Source organism: Scyliorhinus canicula, chromosome 11, assembly GCF_902713615.1.
Source record: "Scyliorhinus canicula chromosome 11, sScyCan1.1, whole genome shotgun sequence".
Lineage (NCBI taxonomy): Eukaryota > Metazoa > Chordata > Chondrichthyes > Carcharhiniformes > Scyliorhinidae > Scyliorhinus > Scyliorhinus canicula.
In genome coordinates, this window is record NC_052156.1 from 126,691,251 (window position 1) to 126,708,506 (window position 17,256).

General features: G+C 46.6%; 1 protein-coding gene across 1 annotated transcript in view; it reads left to right on the forward strand.

The window, feature by feature from the left end:
• dus4l (dihydrouridine synthase 4-like (S. cerevisiae)) overlaps window positions 1-17,256 on the forward strand; it is a 101,998-nt gene that overhangs the window by 25,384 nt on the left and 59,358 nt on the right. The window contains exon 7 of the mRNA XM_038812216.1: window positions 6,040-6,186. Within this exon, the coding sequence (XP_038668144.1) occupies window positions 6,040-6,186 (147 nt within the window). The remainder of the gene's footprint in view (window positions 1-6,039; window positions 6,187-17,256) is intronic.

Genomic DNA, 17,256 nt, shown 5'->3' on the forward strand with positions numbered 1-17,256 from the left:
GAGAGGGGAGGATCTCGGATGTGTACCAGGTGATGCAGGAGGTAGACGAGGCCTCGGTGGAGGAGCTGAAAGATAAATGGGAGGAGGAGCTGGTTGAGGAGATTGAGGAGGGGACGTGGGCGGATGCCCTAGAAAGGGTGAACTCCTCCTCTTCGTGTGCGAGGCTTAGCCTCATACAGTTTAAGGTACTGCATAGGGCTCATATGACCGGGACAAGGATGAGCCGGTTTTTTGGGACCGAGGACAGGTGTATTAGGTGCTCAGGGAGCCCAGCAAACCATGTCCACATGTTCTGGGCATGCCCAGCGCTGGAGGAATTTTGGAAGGGTGTAGCAAGGACGGTATCGAGGGTGGTAGGATCCAGGGTCAATCCAGGCTGGGGACTCGCAATATTTGGGGTTGCAGTGGAGCCGGGAGTGCAGGAGGCGAAAGAGGCCGGTGTTCTGCCCTTTGCGTCCCTAGTAGCCCGCCAGAGGATTCTTCTTCAGTGAAAGGATGCGAGGCCCCCAAGCGTGGAGGCCTGGGTCAACGATATGGTGGGGTTTATTAAATTGGAGAGGGTGAAATTTGCCCTAAGGGGGTCAGTGCAGGGGTTTTTGAGGAGATGGCAATCATTCCTAGATCTCCTGGCAGAACGGTAAAAACAAAAGGTCAGCAGCAGCAGCAATCTGGGGGGGTGGGGGGGGGGGGGGGGGGGGGGGGGGTGGTGGTGGTGGTGGTTGGCTCTTTGTTTTTGTTTTGGGTTGAATATCTGTTTTTTGCCAATGACGGGTGTTAATTTATTGTTTATCTTTTATATTTACGGCGGGGGGGGGGGGGGGGGGGGGGGGGGGGGAGTCCGTTTTTTTTTTTTGTTCCTAGAATTTTCTGTTATTGTTTTCTTTTTTGTGAAAATGTGAAAATTTGAATTAAAATTATTTAAAAAAAAACAATATTCAAAAACTCTACTTCCACTGCCTTTAAAGAAGAGTCCACAGCCGCATGACCCTCGAAGAGATGTTTATTTTTCAGCAGTGATTTTCCAACAAGAGGAAACATCCTCTCCACACACACACCCTGTCACTACCCCCAGGATCTTGAAGGTTTCTATCAAGTAGCCTCTTACTCATACCCAACCGTTCCTCATAAGACAATTCCGCCTATTCTTGGTATTAATCTAGTAAGCCTTCTCTGAACAGCTAATGCATTTACATAAATAAGGAGACTAATACTGTTCTCAGCACTCCAGATGTGGCCCTGTACAATTGAAGCATATTCTCCCTACTTTTGTAATCAATTCCCCCCCCCCCCACTATAAATATTCTCTTTGCTTTCTGAATTACTTGCTGTACCTTAATGCGAGCCTATGATTCATACATAAGGACACCCAGAAATCTCAGATCTCTACAATCTACAGGGGCTGGTTTAGCTCACTGGGCTAAATCGCTGGCTTTTAAAGCAGACCAAGAAGGCCAGCAGCACGGTTCGATTACCGTACCAGCCTCCCCGAACAGGCGCCGGAATGTGGCGACTAGGGGCTTTTCACAGTAACTTCATTGAAGCCTACTCGTGACAATAAGCGATTTTCATTTCATTTCTCTCACCACTTGAATAATATGGTTCTCTTTTATTCTTACTGCTAAAATTGATAGTTTCATATTTACACATTATACTCCATTTGCCAACTTTTTAACCCATCTTTGTCCCTTTGTGGCCTCCTTATGTCTTCTTCACAATTTACTTTCCTACCTATCTGTGTCATCAGAAAATTTTGCAACCATAGTTTCAGTCCCTTCATCCAAGTAATTTATATTTCCTTCCTGTTTATTCCCTTATTTCACCTTTCTTTTATTTTGCCATTATCATTTTTGATTCATGAATAATTAATGGTCATGTATGTTTAAATCAAGCAGAGAATTAGTAATTTAGAAGTTACAGGTAAGAACACTACTAGTTTGAACAGGAGCTTCAGGCATTTCGTCACCAGAAAGAGAGGTGAGGTGGGACTCGGTTTAATTCATTGGCTGGTGTACTCTGTCCGGTAATAGTGGTGATTGGATACAGTGGGATGGTTGTCAGAGACCTGAGGGAGCAGTTGAGTCCTAGACACAGAAAAACAAGGACCTGCTTTCTGTCTGTCTCCAGAAATGCTGTGGGGCTGTACTTCTGAAGCTGCAGAATCTGCAGGAAAATCATTGCAGGCTGCAAACAACACCAGGTGTGATGACTGGAAGACTTCAGGAAAAGTGGATTATAAAGGAATTGGGCAATTTAAAGTTTAAAAGCCTGAGGTTCGAATGTGTTGAATTTGGCAGCACGGTGGCATAGTGGTTAGCACTGCTCTCTCCGCACCTAGGACTCCGGTTCAATCCCGGCCTCAGGTCACTGTGTGAAGTTTGCACATTCTCCCCGTGTCTGGATGGATCTCATCCCCACAACCCAAAGATGCACAGGGTAGGTGGATTGGCCACTCAAAATTACCCCTTAATTGGGAAATAAAATGAATTGGGTACTTTAAATTTATTTTTAAAAAGAACTTGTTTGACTGTATAGGTCAGTTTTTTTATACTTTGTTCTGCAGGGCCTGGGTGGTTTTATCAGCCAGGAGGTGAAATTGATGGAAGGAATGTGGTTTTCAGTGTGGGCTAATGTATAGGTATTTGCCTGGGGAAGAACTTGGGGAGTTAATGTGCTTTCAGTCCCTGGAAAGTTAATTTGTTTTTTTAGCTTGGGAGGTGAGGTCATTGCTGCGTGGAGCCACGGAGGCAGAGAGACATTTTGAAAGCATTGGCGTCACAGGGTTTTGGAGAAAGGCTTTTGCAAGTGAAGTCTGATCGGGCAACCCTTGTTTTTTGTTAGACCACAAATAAAGGCTGTTTTCTTCCCCAGTAGGAGAGTTTTTAAAAACACAGCAGTCTTACCTGAAGACAAGAGGCTGAAAGAACCCATTTGAAGCAGCTATTGAAGGTATTCAGCCAGAGTCTGAAGGTGTTCTAACCAAAGCCAGAATCAGTTCGCTAAAGCACGTATTACTATATGCCCTGTTGCATTTTAAGATGGATTGAGAGTTGTATGTTTATTTCCTTGTTTAATGGGGAATTTAGTAGTGTTGAGGGGTCATTGTAAGCTGTTCTTTTTGGGTGTGAAGTTAAAAGTTAATATTGTATTTATTAAAGTTTTGTTTTAGAAATACCAAAACCCTATTTTTTTTCATGCAATCACTCCTGGAGCAAATCATTATTTCTGCATAGTCTTAAAATAAACTAAACTATTGGAATTTCTGTCCAGTGACCTAGCCACGGTTGGGGTTGGGGGTCTGGTCTGGGATTGTAATACAGGACCCTCTTTCTCTCTTCATAAAGGCTGTGAGTGCTGTATTTCTGAAACTACAGAGACCTGAACAAATCTAGTTAAAGCTAGAACTGCAAGCAAAGTTTGAAGAGGAGTAAGGTGCTAAAAACCACCATCTGGACTTCTGGTTGCGGCGATTCAGTCAGCGGTAGTGTACAAGCGGCTCCCGTTCAGCCACACGATTTTGGCCTTTGTCACCCGATTATCAGGTGTAATTTTTTTTTACAAAGCAAGGCAACTTTGCCTTCCCCGTCTCTCCTCGGATGTGGAATGCCTGCAAGGGATAAAACCAGGCAGAAGGCACTTAAAGCACCTCACCTGAAAAGGCAGCACCTCGTGGTGAGGTGAAGAAAAACAGGGTGGAGCTCTCCAGATCGTCGACACCTATTTAGGAGCCAACAGAGAAATTGATAGAATTCCTTGTGAGGGAGTTCCATATATAAAGCCAGTTGATAGTGGAAGATGTTTCTCAAACAATTGAGGAAGCGGTGGCTCCCCTTTCGGTCCACCTTGGAGAGGGTGGAGCAGCGGATGGAGGCACAAGGCACGAAGATCCGTGAGATGGAAGAGGCGGTCTTGGATCATAGCGACTGGATTGCCGCGTTGGAGGCTGAGGTTAAGTTGATGGCAGAGACCCAAAAGGTTTTAACAGCCAAGGCTGAAGGCCAGAACAGGTCTCGGTACCAAAATCTGTGAATTGTAGGGCTACCGAAGGGCATTGAGGGATCGAATGCCACAGAAGTTGTGGCAAAGATGCTTGATAAATTAGAGGGGGCAGGGGTCTTTGCTAACCCTCACAAGATGGACTGGGCCCACTATTGTCATGATATGCAAACATGCAGCTAATTAACACATAGAAAGGACATGACCAATGAGCAGTTAGGACACTCAGGGGTGGTAGCTCACTATGAAAGGGATGAGGCACTCACATCCTGCCTCTTTCCACAGACCAACATCTACAGAGTGAGACAGAGTGTATCCTCAGCATCACACCCCAGCAAGGCTGGTTCCGTTAGACTGAGTTACTACATTTAGATTAGCAGAGTCAAACTCATTGAGAACTGTGCAAATAGTTCAATAAAACACATTGAACTCACTTCAAAGTCTGGAGCATCTTTTACTCAAAACTGCATCAAGTGGCAGCTTGTGTTATTCCAGATTACATAACACATCAACTGTGACAGAAATCGAAATCCGGTAATCCACCTCATAGATTTCTCGATAAAGAACGGATCTTAAAATGGGCAACGGTCACGAAGGAAAGCTATTGGAAAGGGTAAATTGTTTGAATTTACCAGGACATTGGAGCAAAACTGGCAAAACGGCAAGCTGGGTTCAACAAGGCCAAGGCGGCGCTTTACAAAAAAGAGGTGCAATTCGGAATGGTGTACTCAGCTTGACTGGGTCACGTTTTAAAACAAGGACCATTACTTTAATACGCCGGAGAAGGTGAATGACTTTGTGAGGAGCGGACTAGGAGAGATTTGATTGCGGTTACGGGATGTTTTTTGAATTTCCCATGTTCATGTATATAGTTCCTGTTACTGTTTGCATCTTAACTATTTGAGGTTTTGTGTTCTTGCACATGATAGTTTGATTGGTCAATTTAGGGCGTGGACTCTATTTATTGGTTTGCCGAATGTGTACTTTTGGTTTGGATGAGGGACTGGGGTAAATGGTTGGGATTGCACTTTGTTTGTTTCTCTTTCGGACTTGGACGGGGGCCGTCTGGCTAGCAGTTTTGCTTGTTAACGGAAGCAAAGTGTTGTTGGGGGCTGTGGCTAGATCAGGAGTGGGCTAACTACGGCCCGCGGGCCAAAGGTCTTTATGCGGCCCACCAAAGATCTTTATGCGGCCCACCAAGTCATTAAAAAAAAATTTTTTTTTTAAAATTTTTAATTATTTTTTTAAGGTTAATGGGGGGGGGGGGGGCTGTTGGGTTACTTACTGGTATAGGGTGGATACGTTGACTTGAGTAGGGTTATCATTGCTTGGCACAACGTCAGGGCCGAAGGGCCTGTTCTGTGCTGTACTGTTCTATGTTCTATATGAGGCGCCCAGAATCATAACCAGGTGAAGTAATTATTTTACTTAATATACTATGCGGCCCTTTAAAATTGTGAATTTCTGAATGTGGCCCTTGCACGGAAAAGTTTGCCCACCCCTGGGCTAGATGCTTGGGGTGGGAGTGCTTTCTGGCTTGTTTGCTGGGCGAGGTAATGGGTTTTTTGAATTTAAAAAGTTACATTTGATGGATTTATTTTCGTATTCTTTCTTAGTGAAATCTTTCCGTGGCACTGGTGATAGTGTTCAGCAACAGGCAATCAATCCCTACAAATGTGCTCCGATCTCAGGTTGCCACGGGTTGTCAGGGTTTGTAAAACAAGCAAAAACGTTGGGCCCGGTGGAGCTGATGAGTCCGGCTGATTGGGGTTCCAAGGAAAGGGTGGAGGCTCAAGTTGGGTTCTCTTTCCAAGAGCCGGTGCAGACTTGATGGCTCGAATGGCCTCCTCCGGCACTGTAAATTCAATGATTGTCCAGAGCTTACTTACACCTCTGATGGCGGCTAGGTCAGCAAGGCGGAGTGTCGTGCGGAAAGCGAGGGGCGCGCGCGGGAACGTTCAGAAGGCATTGGGACGCGCGCGCAGACACAGTGCCGTTCGGTAGGCGAGGGTCTTGCGCAGACGCAGTGCCGTTCGGAAGGCATAGGGCGCAGGCGCAGTACCGTTCGGGAGGCATGGGGTGCGCGCAGGCGCAGTGCCGTTCGGGAAGCATGGGGGCGCGCAGGCGCATGTTTTTCGGAAGGCGAGGGGAGTGAGATTGGTTTCGGCATTTGCTTGGCAGAGATTTCAAAAGGCAAGTTAGGGGCCGAATCTAGAACTTTCCGTCCGCTTCGTGTTTCATTCCCTCTCGACGAGCGTTTGGGGGACGAGGAGTTTAAGGGGCTACCTGGTGATTTTTGTTTTATTAATTATGGATGGGGCCGAGGTTTCTCCCTCCCACCGAGCCGGACTCGCATTTAGGGGGCAGTTGCTGCCGCCAAATGTCAGAAGATGGGCTATAAAGTCATTGGTTGTATGCCACGGGAACCGTGTAATCTCTAACTGGCCTATCGCCACTTCCGTGTTTTACTTTTTGGATGGGCCCATCCCCTATATAACTCTCTTCGTCCCGCCCCCAGTACATTATTTCCTTTTTTAGCAGCATCTTACCTTTTGGGAGGCTGAGTGGTAACTGACCCGAGTATGTGCCCGACCCCCCCCCCCCCCCCCCCCCTCATTCCTACTGCCCCCCCCCCGCTCATTCCTACTGCACCCCCCGCTCATTCCTACTGCCCCCCCGCTCATTCCTACTGCCCCCCCCCCGCTCATTCCTACTGCCCCCCCCCCGCTCATTCCTACTGCACCCCCCGCTCATTCCTAGTGCCCCCCGCTCATTCCTAGTGCCCCCCCGCTCATTCCTAGTGCCCCCCCGCTCATTCCTAGTGCCCCCCCGCTCATTCCTAGTGCCCCCCCGCTCATTCCTAGTGCCCCCCCGCTCATTCCTAGTGCCCCCCCGCTCATTCCTAGTGCCCCCCCCGCTCATTCCTAGTGCCCCCCCGCTCATTCCTAGTGCCCCCCCGCTCATTCCTAGTGCCCCCCGCTCATTCCTAGTGCCCCCCGCTCATTCCTAGTGCCCCCCCGCTCATTCCTAGTGCCCCCCCGCTCATTCCTAGTGCCCCCCCGCTCATTCCTACTGCCCCCCGCTCTTCCTACTGCCCCCCCGCTCATTCCTACTGCCCCCCCCCCGCTCATTCCTACTGCCCCCCCCCGCTCATTCCTACTGCCCCCCCGTCATTCCTACTGCCCCCCCGTTCATTCCTACTGCCCCCCCCTCATTCCTACTGCCCCCCCGCTCATTCCTACTGCCCCCCCGCTCATTCCTACTGCCCCCCCCGCTCATTCCTACTGCCCCCCCGCTCATTCCTACTGCCCCCCCGCTCATTCCTACTGCCCCCCCGCTCATTCCTACTGCCCCCCGCTCATTCCTACTGCCCCCCCCGCTCATTCCTACTGCCCCCCCGCTCATTCCTACTGCCCCCCCGCTCATTCCTACTGCCCCCGCTCATTCCTACTGCCCCCCCGCTCATTCCTACTGCCCCCCCGCGCCATCATACTGCCCCCCCCGCTCATTCCTACTGCCCCCCCCGCTCATCCTACTGCCCCCCCGCTCATTCCTACTGCCCCCCCCCGCTCATTCCTACTGCCCCCCCGCTCATTCCTAGTGCCCCCCCCGCTCATTCCTACTGCCCCCCCGCTCATTCCTACTGCCCCCCCGCTCATTCCTACTGCCCCCCTGCTCATTCCTACTGCCCCCCCGCTCATTCCTACTGCCCCCCCGCTCATTCCTACTGCCCCCCCCGTTCATTCCTACTGCCCCCCCCCCGTTCATTCCTACTGCCCCCCCCCGCTCATTCCTACTGCCCCCCCGCTCATTCCTACTGCCCCCCCGCTCATTCCTACTGCCCCCCCGCTCATTCCTACTGCCCCCCCGCTCATTCCTACTGCCCCCCCGCTCATTCCTACTGCCCCCCCGCCATTCCTACTGCCCCCCGCTCATTCCTACTGCCCCCCCGCTCATTCCTACTGCCCCCCGCTCATTCCTACTGCCCCCCCCGCTCATTCCTACTGCCCCCCCGCTCATTCCTACTGCCCCCCCCGCTCATTCCTACTGCCCCCCCCGCTCATTCCTACTGCCCCCCCGCCCATTCCTACTGCCCCCCCCGCCCATTCCTACTGCCCCCCCTGCCTCCCCCCGCTCATTCCTACTGCCCCCCCTCGCTCATTCCTACTGCCCCCCCTCGCTCATTCCTACTGCCCCTCCGCCCATTCCTACTGCCCCCTCCGCCCATTCCTACTGCCCCCCCGCCCATTCCTACTGCCCCCCGCCCATTCCTACTGCCCCCCTGCCCATTCCTACTGCCCCCCCGCCCATTCCTACTGCCCCCCTGCCTCCCCCCGCTCATTCCTACTGCCCCCCCTCGCTCATTCCTACTGCCCCCCCCGCTCATTCCTACTGCCCCCCCCCCCCCCCCCCCCCCCGCTCATTCCTACTGCCCCCCCCCCCCCCCCCCGCTCCTTCCTACTGCCCGCTCTGGTGCTGTTTTGCTCCGCACTTATTTCCATCGTTTTCTATTATTTTAAATATTCAGGGTCGGTGGCATGTGTGGAGGGGGAAATCGGAGGAAACGCCTTTTTATTTTTCTTCGGAATAATTTTTTATAAACCCTCTAATTTGGTTATGGAAATTGGCGTTATATTGGGGATGGGGATGGCTGGAATTGTGCGTTGGAGCATTTTTTTCCTATTTTTTCTGTTTGCTCCTAAAAACCCGATTAGGAATCTCCCTCTACACTTCTCTCGTGTGGTGATTTGCTCAACGAATTCAAATCCCATCCTCACCCCAAGCGATCGCCTCATCAGCTGAATTTGAGGTTATTAGTCTGTCACTGTCGAGGGACACTCCGGTGACTTTGCAGTATTGTGGCTCTCCACAGATGCATTTGTATTGCGATCCCAACTTTGGGGATGGGCTGCCTAGGGCCCTGACTTGTCCTGAACGTCCACATTAAAATGCAAACCTGTAAAATGCATAGCTGAGTATTGTAGAAAATGTATAGTGTGCACGACATTAATAAAGCGGATCATAATTCCAATATGTTATATTTATCTTGTGCATTGGGCCATCCTGTCCGACCTACTCCTAGATCAATGCTACATTCCTACCAGTCTGTATTGATCCCTTTTTCCCCAGGAAATATCTCATTGTCTGTTAAACTTGTATTGTCTGTCGGTTAGCTCAATTGGCAGAAGCGTGGGCTCGATTCCTGTAACGGCTGAGTTTTCCCCTCATCTGAGGTGTGGTGACCCTCGGGTTAAATCACTACCAGCTTATGGTCCTCGGGCTTGATGGTGATTTAATTTATTTCAGTTCAATGGTGCAACCTACCAACTTATTTGACAATTCTGTTGTGTGCAAGCTATGTCTGACTTTTCTGTTTACTCCAGACTTTTAATTTTAAATCGTATTTCTTCCTAATGACCATTCACCATAGTGAACAATGAATTGGGCCAAATTTTGTCAATCTTAGAAACTTGATAAAATGATAAATGATAAAATTGACAAGTTCTGTTTCAAAGGCAGGAAATACAATTATTTTGATAACCTTTTCTAAACTTGAGTTCCTAATACCTGGATTTGCATTTGTTTTCCTCTATACACACTAATGATCTCTGATATTATTTCTAAACTAATGTTAACTGCCATGGCTATTTTGTTTTAAAGTGCGGTGTACTAGAATAGTGACATTTTTCCATTCCTCCTATAAATGATCCCCTAACTCTTGATAAATTTCCCCATGGTGTCCAACTATTAGATGGGGTCACGGGGTAATTGGGGTTGGATGGGAGATTGGGCCTCGTACGGTGATCTTTTGGAGAGTCGGTGCAGACTCAATGGGTCAAATGGCCTTTCTGCACTAGGGATTCTATTATTCATTGTCAATTTTGTTTCATTGCTGCATACAAATTGAATGGAGACAGATTAAGCCTGTTCTCTGTGGATCTTTGCAAGAAAAAGACATCAGCTTGAGCTGAATTTCAAACCAATATCCAATTCATTATGCCAGTCTCCTAAACTGCTGATGTCCTTTTATTTCTGTGTTTTAAAATGTATTTTGCAGGAAGTCATGCACGTCGCCCAACCTGGCCGCGCTACCCCTCATGGCGATGCCGACCGTCACTCCAGTAAGATTTGTTGCCGGACAATCGGAGGCAAAGGCCATGACATCGGCCTTCCTCCTCTCCATGAGCTCCGGCTTCTTTGAAGCCCCAAATATCGCCACCAAAGGACCAGGATCCACCTCCTCCCCCACTATCCTCGCTAGGGCCGCAAACACTCCCACCCAGAATCGCTCCAACGTTTCACAGCCCCAGAACATATGTGTGTGATTCGCTAGTCCTTGCCAACACCTCTCACTCAACTGCAATCCCTTGGAAGAAGCCACTCATTCTTGCCTGAGTCATATGTACCCTGTGTACGACCTTGAACTGTATCCCGTAACAGCCTCCCCGAACAGGCGCCGGAATGTGGCGACTAGGGGCTTTCACGGTAACTTCATTGAAGTCTACTCGTGACAATAAGCGATTTTCATTCATTTCATCTAGCTCATTCTTGCGCATGAGGAGGTTGCGTTTATCCTGCGAACTGCCTCACTCCATACTCCCCAATTGATCTCCCCTCCCAACTCCCCTTTCCATTTTTCCTCGATCTTCACCACCTGCTCACCTCCCTGCTCTCCCAGCCACCTGTATATATCTCCAATTCTACCCTCCCCTTCAACTTGCAGAAACAGGAGTCGCTCCAGCAGGGTGCACCTCGGCAACCTAGGAACTATTTCCAAAGGGGCTGGTTTAGCACAATGGGCTAAACAGCTGGCTTGTAAAGCGGAACAGGGCCAGCAGCGCGGGTTCAAATCTCGTACCACCCTCCCCGAACAGGTGCCGGAATGTGGCGACTAGGTGCTTTACACAGTAACTTCATTCGAAGCCTACTTGTGACTATAAGAGATTTTCATTTCATTTCAAACCTTCCGTGCAAGGTCCCTCATCTGCAGGTACCTGAAATCACTCCCTCTTGGGAGCTGTACCCGCTCCCTCAGGCTGGCAAATCTTTCCTTCAGATACAAATCCCTCACCTTGACCAGCCCCACTTCCTGCCCCTTCCTATACATGCTGTCCATCTCCCCCCCCCCCCCCACCCCCAATTCAAACCTATGATTCTCACACAATAGTGTTAGCACTGAGATCCCCTTCATCCTAAAAGGCCTCCACAACTGGTTCCAGATCTTCACTGTTGACTGCATCACCGAGCTCCCTGAATATCTACTCGGCGCCATTGGCAACGCTGCCGTCACCATAGCCCTCAAACTGGACCCCCCACAGGATTGCTCCTCCATCTTCACCCATTCTCCTTTCCACCATCGCCGCACCTTTTCCACATTCAATGCCCAATAATAGTGAAGCAAGTTCGGCAACGGCAACTGTTGGCAACAGAGGCAGCTGCCTCTGTAGCAGGGCCCTTCTAACCCTTGGCACCTTCCCCGCCTATACAAAGTCTGAAATAATCGTGTCCAGCTTCCAAAATAAGGCCTTTGGTATAAAAATCGGATTGTCTGAAAATTAAATAGGAACCTCAGCAGAACCTCAGACAGCTCTCGAGCAATATGAGGAGGTAGTGTTGTCCATGGAGGCGGATAAGGCATTCGAGAGCAGCCTGCCTTTTACAAAGACTGTCTGGTCCTCTGCAACCATTCCCGGGAAACAGCCTTCCATCCTTCCTGCCAACAATTTAGCCAGCACTTTCACATATGTATACAACAATGATATGGGCCTATACGACCCACATTCCACCAGGTCCTTCCCCTTTTCCGGCATTAACGCAATCGCTGCCTGCATCATCGTCTTTGGCAGCTCCCCCTTCTCCAGCGCCTCTTTAAAGGCCTCCAAAATATGCGGTACCAGGTCCATCGCAAACTCCTGATAAAATTCCGCCGGATATCCATACGGCTCTGGTGTCTTCCACAGCTTCATACCCCTGATATTATCCAGCACCTCCCCCAGCCCCAGGGGTGTCTCTCGCACCTGTCTCCCTGGTATTACTGCCTTAACACCTCTTTTATCTTCCCCGGCTCTGATACCATATCCCTAGCCCCACTCTGCCTCCTCAATATTTCCCTGAACGCAGCCTGTCTCCCTGTTGCGCTAACATGCAACTCGCCTTCTCCCCATATTCATATTTCATCCCTCTTACCGTACGTAATTGTCCTACCACCCTCCCAGTTGCTAACCTATCAAAATTGTCCCTGTAACATTTTCCTCGTCGTCATTCCCTCCATGGTGGGCATCCTCGAATACTCACTATACACCTTCACAACGTCGCTCATTAGACGGTCATATTCCTCCTGTAAAGAGGAAACTGTCCTTTGCTGACTCCATTGCTACGGCTGGCTGCATACGGTATTCTTTAATGGCTGCCGCTCTTCCCCAAATAAACTGAGGAAATTGCTGTCTTTTTGGTGTTGCTGCTGTAGGCTCAGTCCTGGTGTATCTGTCTCCGCACTGGAACTCCTTGCCCTGCAATGTATGGTGCATCGTGACATCATCTGACCCACCCCACTGCACAAATTGGTTTTGCATCACCCATCTAAATAAACCAAACAACTAGAATTGTCATATCTAACCCAGAAGTTCTAATTAGGCAAAGTATATTTGTCAAAATGGGGGGAAATTGAAAGGGCTAAAGAAACAAGAGTTTCTACTGTTTCATTTTGGGAAACTCCTTGAAATCCCCCAGGGGTATTTTCTGGCTCACTGAGCAGTTCCATAGGAGGTATGCTTTCCACATAAATAATTGAAAGGTCTGTGACCTAGACACAACACAATTTTTAAAGAAAATGAATAAAGAAACACAAAGTTATGTTCTATATAGTCAAAATCCCTCCAGGATCATCGTACCAGAACTATAAATGTTTTCAACCCATTTCACAAGGTTTGAATCACCAGATTGATGGGGTGGATCATTCAAAAGGTTAATTTCTAGTGCTTACTTGTCAGTTAGATTTGTAATCTTAAAAGAACATACACCTCTGCTTCAGTAAAGGAGTAACACATTATGCTTTGTACTGTATAATGTTTCTGCCCTTATAAAAGTTTTACCATGAGTTGCACTACAAGGAATATGTTTCGAGAGTAGTATTAAAAATGGTCTATCAGCATAAATAAATGTTACTTTTAAATAATGTTTTTGTTGAATTAGAGTAGCCCATAACAAATCTACAAGCAGATACAGGTGTCTTATATAACATCAGTTTATACATTTTTGGATTTACTCTTAACTACATTTCCTTTTTAAAAATAAAACACGCACACAGCCATCTTAGCAACTTATCAGTACAACCATGCTTTTGACAACTCAAACAATGACATGGGAGATTAAATATATAAAGTGTTGCGCCTCATATCTGTATTGCATTTGATAACACCACACTTGTATCCACCAGAACAAATACTTGTACCCTTTAAATATAGAAAAATATGTGGCAAAAAAAACATAATTGGGTCCCAAATCAAAGAGATAATGTGGAGCTTAAAGAATCTTGATAGGAGGTTGGTTTTAAGGAAGGCCTTAAAAGAACATTAGGAAGGAAGTGCCAGAGGTTTTGTGGGGTGGTGAGGAAGGGTGCTGTGGTGTGGAGAAGGGATGCATAAGAATTCAGAGTCAGGTGAACAGTGAGTTTGGAGTGCAATTTGTCCTGGAAGAGGCTGCAAAGGTGGGAATTGCTGAGGCTTCTTGGGAATGTAAAGACAAGGAATAGAATAAAAAAATTGAGGTACTTACCAGAGCTATTATAAATTACTAGACACGAGGTTGATGAGCAAGGAGGTCTTACTATGCAATAGAATGTGGGTAACAGTTTGGATGAGCTAAAATTTACAAAGGATGGAAGATGGTAGGCTAGTCTAGCAAGTAAGACTATATTTGTGATGGAGAAAATATGAGATGGAAGATCAGCTGTGAGTCTAATATGCTGAGGGAGAAGCCTGGTGCAACCTGAGATAGTGCTTGAAGAGGGTGATGTTCATAGTGGGAGACAAAAACAATGGCTTCAGTCATCCCAATAGTTAACTGAACATGGGTAAGTTAACTGTTTACATGGAGGTATCGCTGGATGTCAACAATTTACATTATTAAAGGAGATGCTATGTCTGCAGATGATGTTGTTAAGGGGCTACATGAGTATGTGGTCTTGGAGGTAGCCAAGGATGGATCCTTAAGGAGTACCTGGGGTAAATATAAAGAAGTGTGTAGACAAGCCATTGGTAGAGATGCTGTTGCTGCTAACTGATGAATGTAAGAAATTGTTATATTTTATATTTTTTTCAGTAATGTTATTAAAACCTGGGTTAAGATGAATACTGACAGTATGGCTGCTAGAGCTGTGATTACGGTGTTGTAAAAGAGAGATAATCATTGATTTGCAGGCAAAGTGTTTAATATTGATCGCTACCACCTTCAGGAAGCCACATAAAATCCTAGCCCTAGTGCGCCTAAACTGCAATATTATTCATGCTTATTTCATGAGAGTATGTACTGATAGGCACTGTACATAGGCATGTATTGATAGGGAAGCGCATAACTGAAGGTCATCAATATAAGGTAGGCAGCAAGAAATTTAATAGGAATTCATTGGTGAAAATGAGAAATTGCTGCCAGCGATTCAACCAAATACTAGAGGCATTTAAAGGGAAGCTGGACAAGGATATAAAGGAGAGGGGAAAAGAGGTGTACAATGATAGACTTAGATGAGGAAAAATGGGAGGAGACTATATTGGAGCACAGTCTTCTTGAGCCAAATGGCATTTTTCTGTGCTGTATATCCTATAAAATCCTATGCATTAAGTGTGTAGCCTTATCTGCACCACTGAATGAGAGTGGCAGTAATGTTTTCAACCCGGTTTGTAAACAGTTTCTCTCAAAAAAATGAGCTGATTTCAACAAACTTGGCAAACAGATATGATATGACACTGTTATGGGCCAGGGTTTAGAGAACCCCAAAGTGTATCATGGAGTTCACCTGACCCACAACTATTAATAGATTGTGGTATGGGGAGCACACGACCCACTTTACAGGTGTGGTACAGCAGAAATGGAAAAGTATTTTTCAAAGCAAAACAATATTTATTCTATGAATTCAAGTTAACCTTTTTAAACATACAGTGAACATCTTAAGCATCCATTAATTCAAATACAACCCCCAAAGACTACAACACTAAGTAAACCTAAGCCTTCCTTTTTAACATCCATACAACTTTAAAAAAAACTTTATCAGAAGCACATCAGGTTACAGTCACTACTGAAAACATTTATAATTCTGAATTCACCAAATGATCAAGAGATGACCTTTTTATGGCAGAGCGAACACCCGTGCACCTGCTTGGTTTGGCTTCAGCTCCAACACTGAAAACGAAACTAAAACACACCCTGCAGCCTGCTCAAAAACGAAAGTAAAAAGCTGACAGACATCCCAGCTCCACCCACTCTCTGACATCACTGCAGTAGTAAACACCCATTTCTTAAAGGTACTCTCACCACAGGTTTTATTTACACACCCATTTATAAACACCCATTTCTTAAAGGTATTCTCACATGACACCTCCCCAAGGGAAAAAAAACATCAACGTCAAGATGGCTTCATTTTTCACCTTTTCACTATCCTTTAAGAAATGCACACAGTAAATATACTTTCTCGGGTATTATACCAAACAGGTATAATAATAGTTTTTTTTTCCGTTTTTCTTCCTCCAACTGAAATTGCTTCCGTTCATCACATTCGTGACAAACCATCAGCTACCACATTTTCTCGTCCTGCCATGTACTATTTTTAAATGAAATGGCTGCAAAAATAAACTCCAACGAAACAGCCGTGCATTGTTATTCCGTAATTGCTCCAAAAACATCAACGGATTATGATCAGTATATATAATGGTGTCAGATGGATTGCTGGTCACATAAATGTGATAATGTTGCAAAGTCAGAACCAAACTCAAAGTCTCCCTCTCAATCGTGGAATACTTTTTCTGGTGAGAATTCAATTTCTTTGAAAAATAACCAATAGGCCGCCCTAGCCCTTCGTTGTCGTCTTGTAGAAGCACCGCGCCTACACCCACCTCACTCCCGTCAACCGCCACTTTGAATGGTTTCGTATAATTTGGAATGGCTAACAGGAGCAGAGGTTAACACAGCCTTCAGGCCGTCAAATGCCTGTTGACACTCTGCTGTCCACTGGAATTTGTTACGCTTCTTGAGCAAGTCTGTCAGTGGAGCGACCACGCTGCTAAAATTGGGTACAAATTTCCTGTAAAATCCACTTATACCAAGAAATCGCATTATTTCCCGTCGTGTCAAGGGTATCGGAAACTCCCCGATAACTTTTGTTTTCACGTCCCATGGGACCATTTCACCCTGTCCGATTGTATGGCTAAGGAATGTGACTTGGGTCTTTCCAAATTCACTTTTGGCTAGGTTTATCACCAAACCCACCTCCTGAAGTCGATCGAATAACTCCATCAGATGTTTCAAATGTTCTGTCCATGTCTGGCTGAAAATTACCAGATCGTATACCGCACAATTGGGTAATCCTGAAACGACTTTGATAGTTAACCGTTGAAATGTGGCTCGCATAACTTTGAATTGGTATATACCATCTGGAGTCACAAAAGCTGAAATCTCCTTCATCCTTTCGGATAAAGGTACCTGCCAGTAACCTTTGAGTAAATCCAATTTGGAAATAAAAGCTGATTGTCCCGCTTTCTCAATGCAATCCTCCAAACGTGGGACAGGATAAGAGTCTGTTCTTGTAACTGCATTAACCATTGTATAGTCCACACACAACCTTTGGTTACCATCTGGTTTTGGTACCATAACTATAGGTGAGCTCCATTGGCTGCAACCCACTTCAATTATCCCATTTTTAAGCAAACTCTCAATCTATTTGTTAACCTGGGCAAATTTTAAAGGGTTAAGTCTGTATGGATGTTGTTTGATTGGATCCGCATTTCCCACATCTACATCCTGTATAGCCATTTTAGTACTTCCCAATTTATCTCTACAAACCTGCCCATGTGATATCAATAGCTCTTTCATGTCAGTCTGTTTTTCCGCTGGAAGGTAACTCAACAATTTATCCCAATTTGTAAGAACGTCCTTGTTTTCGAATTTAATTTGAGGTATGTCAAATTCACAGTCATTTGGATTTGATTCGTCACTTTGAGTTAGAATCATTAAAACCACCTTCTTCTCTCCATCCCTTTCAAAGTACCTTTTAAG